This window comes from Rhagoletis pomonella, unplaced genomic scaffold (assembly GCF_013731165.1).
Source record: "Rhagoletis pomonella isolate Grant_MI unplaced genomic scaffold, Rhpom_1.0 Rhpom_scaffold_04345, whole genome shotgun sequence".
Classification (NCBI taxonomy): Eukaryota; Metazoa; Arthropoda; class Insecta; order Diptera; family Tephritidae; genus Rhagoletis; species Rhagoletis pomonella.
The window spans coordinates 1-7,717 of NW_023462895.1; the positions used below are offsets into that span (position 1 = coordinate 1).

General features: G+C 34.9%; 1 protein-coding gene across 1 annotated transcript; it reads left to right on the forward strand.

Annotated features, from left to right (window-relative positions):
- Nucleotides 1-63: 63 nt before the first annotated feature.
- LOC118754665 (serine/threonine-protein phosphatase 2B catalytic subunit 3) lies at nt 64-3,108 on the forward strand. Its single transcript, XM_036489554.1, has one exon. It carries the CDS (start codon nt 670-672, stop codon nt 2,392-2,394), a length of 1,725 nt encoding a protein of 574 aa, XP_036345447.1. The 5' UTR covers nt 64-669; the 3' UTR covers nt 2,395-3,108.
- Nucleotides 3,109-7,717: the final 4,609 nt, after the last annotated feature.

Here is a 7,717-nt window from a genome sequence, read left to right on the forward strand (position 1 = left end):
GATACATTACATGCGACCCTGTAATAGAAAATTAACCATGAAACACTTTCAGTATTGGATTGTCAAGTAGAAGAGAAACGAAAAAATTTTCACCAACTAGGACTTCATCAGATTAGCACAAAAAAAGTGTTAAAATTGTTTAGAAAATTATATAAAACTGTGAAAAGTCAATAAGTAAACGTGCAATAATGAATATATCATAAAAAAATAAAGAATTTACGACGCCAGTGAAGGTAGTAAAAAATTTGCAAAACCTGGTAGTGGGCAGAGTGCAATAAGAAGATAGTAAAGAGAAGGCAAAGAGCAATCAGTAGTGCAGCGCCGAGCAATAGTCAAAAAGGCAATACGGTACAAGGCGAGCAAGTGAAAAAACGGAGGCAGTGCACGAAAGTGGTTAAAAAGAAATCTGAAGAAGGAGTATACGGATAGCAAAGAAACGGAACTAAAAATAGTGTGGACATAAACGAAACATTATTAAAAATACAATAAAACCCAAATTACGCAGGCACAGTGAATTTTATATACCAGAAAAATAAATTCACCCGTCAAAATAAACCATACAGATAGAGATATAGCCTTTATTTGGTAGTCTAGTGGCAAATATATCTGCTCAAATCTTGAGCATTAATATCTTAAGAAGCATAAGTGAAAGCAGTTTAAAATAAAAATATGTCTTCGAATAATCAATCAACCGTCAGTCAAGGTGTGAACCCGAATCCAAATTCCACGACGGCTTCTGCAAGTGGGGCAACAAGTGCCGTTTCGGATCAACGCAATGCTCCAACAGACACCCAGACTTCTGGAGGCAGCAGCAGTGGTACAACGGCTGCCGGTGGGCAAGCAGATAGTCCAACACGCGTTGCGAAAACACCTGCTGTCAATACAAAGGAACGTGTTATTGACAATGTTCCATTTCCACCCAGCCACAAGTTAACTATGGCAGAGGTGTTTGATCTGCGAACTGGTAAACCAAACCATGACATACTAAAACAGCACTTCATTCTTGAAGGTCGCATAGAGGAGGCACCTGCATTACGAATAATTCAAGAAGGCGCTGCATTACTGCGCCAAGAGAAAACTATGATAGACATTGAGGCGCCTGTGACTGTATGCGGCGATATACACGGACAGTTTTATGACCTCATGAAATTATTTGAAGTGGGGGGGTCGCCTGCCTCCACCAAATACCTCTTCCTTGGCGACTATGTGGATCGAGGCTACTTTAGTATTGAGTGTGTTTTGTACTTGTGGTCACTGAAAATAACCTACCCGAATACATTATTTTTGCTACGTGGCAATCACGAATGCCGTCACTTAACAGAGTATTTCACCTTCAAGCAAGAATGCAAGATCAAGTACTCGGAACGTGTGTATGATGCATGCATGGAGGCTTTCGATTGCTTACCGCTAGCAGCACTAATGAACCAACAATTTCTGTGTGTCCACGGTGGCTTGTCCCCGGAAATTCACGAGCTAGAAGATATACGCCGTTTGGATAGATTTAAAGAGCCACCAGCATTCGGTCCAATGTGCGATCTTTTGTGGTCAGATCCCTTAGAAGATTTCGGCAATGAGAAAAATTCTGACTTCTATTCGCACAACTCAGTGCGTGGCTGCTCATATTTCTACAGCTATGCAGCCTGCTGTGACTTCTTGCAAAATAACAATCTATTATCGATTATACGTGCACACGAGGCGCAGGACGCCGGCTATCGTATGTATCGCAAAAGTCAAACCACTGGGTTCCCCTCATTAATTACCATCTTCTCGGCACCGAATTACTTGGATGTGTACAACAACAAAGCGGCAGTACTGAAATATGAAAACAATGTGATGAATATAAGGCAGTTCAACTGCTCACCGCATCCCTACTGGCTTCCGAATTTCATGGACGTATTCACTTGGTCTTTGCCCTTCGTGGGCGAAAAAGTGACCGAGATGTTGGTGAATGTGTTGAATATTTGCTCGGACGATGAACTTATGACCGAAGAGAGTGAAGAGCCATTATCCGATGATGAGGCGGCGTTACGCAAAGAAGTCATTCGAAATAAAATTCGTGCGATTGGAAAAATGGCGCGCGTCTTCTCAGTGCTACGTGAAGAGTCTGAGTCGGTATTGCAGTTGAAGGGATTAACACCAACCGGTGCACTGCCACTGGGTGCACTCTCTGGTGGCAAACAGTCATTGAAGAATGCGATGCAAGGCTTTTCGCCCAATCACAAGATCACTTCATTCGCCGAAGCCAAAGGTCTGGACGCGGTGAACGAGCGTATGCCGCCGCGACGTGACTCGACGCCATCGCCAGCCGAGGAGGGACAAAAATCATTGTCAGCAGCCGCTGCTGCAGCGGCGAATGCCAATGCCAACGCCAATGCGAATTCAATCAATGGATAATTCTAAGTCCACAGAGTTTTAGTAGATATGTAGGCCAAGTGCCGGCACTCAACGTTACGTTTCATAACAACATTGTATTTGTACTACGGGTAATAAAGGAAGAAAGCGTATTAAGCCAGCTAGAAAAAAAAATTAAACAATACAAATAGGAAAAAAGAAACAAACGAAGAAAAGGCAGAGTAGGAAAAGGAACGTAACTTTTAGGTTTAGGAAAAGCAAGCAAAAGTTAAGCAAAGAAATATCAAAATGCAAGTTGAATGAATCGTGGAGTTGTGTCAAAAGTATAACAGAAACATATAGAAAAAAAAATGAAAATAAAAAAACAACAACAACCCGAAAAGAATAAAAAAAGCAAAGCATAGAAAATTAAATTACAAATATATCTCGTCGTTGTTATTTCATCTCGTCCCACTTTCGATGCACGGTTGTACGCGAATTAAATTACTGTGATTGTAACGGTAATGCATGCATTTTTTAAATTGCGGCATGTGCGAAGCTCTATTGGCGATCAATACAAGTATGGGACAGTAAGGAGATTCGTGTTTGATATACGAGAATACGAGTATGTATGTTTGTCATCACACGTAGAAACATAAGTATGTACGCATACTGTAAATGCAACTGGTGCATGATCGTTAGGGTGCCTCACCAAAAAAAGTTGCGGAATTATAAAATTTATTAAATATATTTTAAAACTTCTGCCACCGATTTTAAAATAAATCCAAGAATCTCATTATTTTGATTCTTAAGCTTAAACTATTCTATCATCTGAGGTGATTTTTTTGGAAGAATATTTTTTAATGGTAGTTTTATTTAAAAAAACAAAACATGAATTTTGGAAGTATTTTCAAATCGGCCCAGCTCACGTGAATTTTAATATTTTTGTGGAAGTTTTAAAATATAATGGTTTTTTATAATTCCGATGAAAAAACAGGATCGACTTTTTTGTATGTGTTGCATCCTAATGTACGCATGTTTGTATGTAAGTAGCATATACATTAGGTGGATCCAAAATACATAAGAAAATAAATTTTATGGAATTTTCTTGTTGCCACCTCAGAATTACATGAAATGAAAAAAAGAAACCCGTATTTTTTTTTTTTTGAAAGTGGTTAATATTTTATGGTGCCGCTGGAGCTTTGAAGTTTTCCATGTTTTTTATAGGGGGGAAATGATTTTTATTTGTGCAACTACTGTAAAATCGGCGAAAAAACAATATTTTGATTGAGGAAAAGTATGATAATTTTCAGAAATTTTCAAACAAATTTTATATGATGCACATTTAACTTTAAAATTTCACTAACTATTTTTTTCTAACCGATAATATTATTGAACGGCATGAAGAGAATTACAGAATGTGCGATAAAAGATGTAACGTCGACGTCGCTAAACGGAAAATGGAATGATCGATAACTTTCGATAAAAACCTTCTAACTCTAACCATGAGTGCGAATGCGGTTGTATAAAAGCGTTGTAACAGCGCGCAAAAAGTTCAGCTGTAAAATAGAAAGCTATGAGTACAGAGATCAATTGCCTTAACAAGTATTGTGAAGTGTTTCTTGTACCGTAATTTGAGCGTTTATTTAACAATCCAGTGAAACGAACCTTAAGGATTTAGTAAATCCGTCGAAAATACAAGGATAATCTTAACAATATGCAATATGTGGGTAACTTCAAAGCGCCGGCAGCTCCATTAAATTCTAACCGATTTCAAAATAACCAAATACGGAAACTTTATTATTTTCGATAATCTTCAGTTCTGAGGGTGATTGGTAAAAAAGAAAATTGGACCACCTTATTGTCTACATACGTATAATAGTGTGCGTAACTAGGCGTGGAGTAACGAGGATCGCATGGACGTGACGCCGTGCACACAATCGCTCATCTGGTGATCGTTTTGTGGTCTTATACGTGCCATCTTCATTATAGTCATATGTAATTGCTGCCTTTATTTCCGTTCGCTCGGTCATTTTGTGTTTTTCTAAGTCAGCTGCATTTTTCAAAAATGCTGAGCTGTTTAATAAAGCGATAGATGCGATTTACACTGTAAAATAAAGAAATATTATTTTATATGTCGTTGCCATATAGTTAAAATGCGTGTACGCCTTAAAACTTCCAGGGTTGCATACATGTACTTAAATATTTTTCAGTTTTTCGAGAGGGGAGTAAATATGTTTACTTTTGATATAAGCAACTTTTCTCTCTACATCTGCATCTTTCTCTCTCTCTCTCTCTCTCGCTCTCGCTCTCGCTCTTTCTTCGCAATTATTTGGACCGAACCGAAGAGGAATCTCGAAATAATCATAAAGCTTAGCGATTTTTATTTTGATATTTTTATAAGGGTTACATATAAACTATTGATCTACAAATAATATTTACAAATTTTCATATTTAAAATAAAATTATTGTTAACCAGATGTGAGAAGATCACATTAAAAAGTGTTTTAGTTAATTGTTAATCAATGAATAGACTATCAGTTTTATGTTTATTTTCTTTCTATGTAAGCGATATGTAACTATATCTAAAAAGAATTTATTAAAATTTTCTTAAATAATAATAAAACTTACTTAAAACTGAAATGTGAATTTACAATTAAGATTAAAGCTAATTAAATAAATATAAAACAAAAATATATATATAAAAAATAATAAAGAATTAAGTTAAATACAATATTTGCAAAACAAAAGCAAAAACAAAAAAAAAATAAATATGTTGAAACTATCAACGCAATCAACAAAGCAAATGCTAAGTTAATAAAACAACAACAACAAAATAAAAAAAAAATACATGCATACATACTTTTTCATTAATTCATAATTATTAAATATAATATAAACTTATAGCAATTTGAAGTACTTTACATTATAGAAATACGTACATACATAAATATACCTAAAATATCGCCCAAAGAACAGCAAAGATACAACAGTTTAAACCATTGCACGAATAAAAAAAAAATTACATAAAAAAAAAATTAGAAACTTAGTGCTGCAAAACTTCTATTATTTTTTTGAAAATTTTCATTGGTGAACGTTCGCTTTTCAAAATTCAATAATAGGCGTGGTTTTCTTGTTTGCATCAAGCCTATAGCCTTTTCACCTTTCATATAAGCATGTACAGTACCGGTCACTTGAATAGTGCCCCCTTTTGATAATCAGTATGGACGGCTTTCCTTTGGTTATATATTGTTTATTAATTTTTTTAAATAAAAATATTGCATATTTCTTAACAAAAACCATGTAATCCGACTTTCAAACTTCATACAAAAATGTATAAGAGGAGTATGTTATTCAATAAATTCTCATCAAAATTTCACAAGGGTAAGCTATTCAAATGACCACCAGCCACTATATATAATTAATACAATTAATACTGACAGTATTTTTACGGTGGTAAATTTTGAATATTGTAAAGCTATCCTTTATTACAATTTCAATCTAAACAGTAGCTAGTCAAAGTAAAACTTGGCAACAAATTTTTTCATACATATGCTGACCCAGCTGATCTCTTTCGTCCAGGTGGTAAAAATGGTTGCGAGAACGTTCGGATAGGCAACAGTTTACTTTTGGAGCACTGGTCATATCAATTCTACTACCGGACGCCATGATTGAGCAGTCGTCAGGGTAAGAGATGATAGATACTCTCTCTGATGGTTGAGGGAGCTTTGATATATACAAACAATTAAATAGAAGTGGCGAAAGGAAACCACCCTGTGGTACCCCCTTTTAAATTTTCCGTACTGACGAGTGTCGACCACTCAGACGGTGTCAAACGCCTTTGATAGATCCAACACTACCAGGACCTGTTCTCTCAGAGGGCGGTTTCGGTTCATGCCATGAATTATCCGGTTGCAATAGGCCATAAGGCTCGTCTTTCTTGGCCAGCTTCCCCGATTTCATTACGTCGGAAATGTTGAGAGTGGCTGTTGATAGGTCGAAGGCCTTAGTGAGGTAATCTACCCCCGCTAGACCCAATCTTTTAGCATCAGCATGCATATTCCACCGGGTGCAATGTCTTTGAAGCCTTTGCCATCTGAATTCGGATTCGATTACTTGGCACTATGAATTTGTATTAGTCCCTGTCGCCTTTCGAATTGCATTTCCTTTCTTTTCTGAACTTTCCACAATAATTTTTCATTAAAAACGGCCTTAAGCTCAATAAAATTGTTGAACATGTTTCGAAAAAATGTGTTTTTTTTCCTTTGACAGAACTTCGTTGCATGAGAAAAGAAATGTTTAAACCAAAATTCATCAAAAAAAAAGTTCGATTTCAACCATTGGTCGATTTGACTTGGACTAACCCATGTACTTTAATTGTCCGCAATCAACAGGGGTATTCATTCGTCACGCATACTATTTTATAAAGCATTTCAAATTTTTTTAAATTTTTTTATGAATAAGGCTTTAAAGTATTGCTGCTGGTGCCCATTCTTTCAGATCTGTATACATTTCGGAGATTCTTTAGATAAAATTTAAATTTCTCAATTCGATATTTGGTCTCGCAAGCAACTGACTAAATGCTTGCGAAATATGTAATTACATTTCTTCTTGCTTGGTAAACTATACTGCATTCTTATAAACTTTTGTGTAACAAAATTTCAACTGTTTGCCCTTTAATTTCACAAAAAGATAACTGCAAACATTTTTAATTTAATTCCCTCATTTGAAGATCAAAGCCATACCAAAAGCAGCGGATAATGTTTCTATAGAAAATCAACAACAAATTGAATTATCAAAATATAAGAAAATACATTTACCTATCACAAATATACATACTACATAAATATTAGGAAATTATTATGAAAAAGTTTGTATTGCTAAAGCAAAATGCGAACAGGAAACGATTACCAATGAAACATGAAAACCTATGCTTATACAAAATAGGTTTGAAATTGGAAAACATTCGTTTGTGATCAAGAAAACGCAGCTGAAGAGAGCATACCACATACATACATAGATACATTTAAAAATACAAAGTAGCAGAGAGCACATCTTCATTTCTAGATAAATCTTAAAATTTTTCAATTTTATTGTAAAAGTTACATATTAATTACGTCTATCATAAAAATAAAAAAAATAAAAAAACAAGAAAATCAATGCAAAACAAAATCCAAAACCAAATTGCAAAGCATCAAAACTCATGCAAAAAAAAAACGATTATTAATAAAAAAAAAAAAAAAAAATAACTAGCAAAACAAAAATTACAATGCGGGAAAAGAAATTACCGTTCGGCGGTATACACAACTTAATGCAATCCTTATAAAATTTTTAAAAAATTTAAGTGACAAAACCAAATTATCAATGTTATTTAAATTAAATAAAA

Coding starts and splice junctions, on each gene's coding strand:
- LOC118754665 (XM_036489554.1), top strand. CDS start 670: ATGTCTTCGAATAATCAATCAACCGTCAGTCAAGGTGTGAACCCGAAT.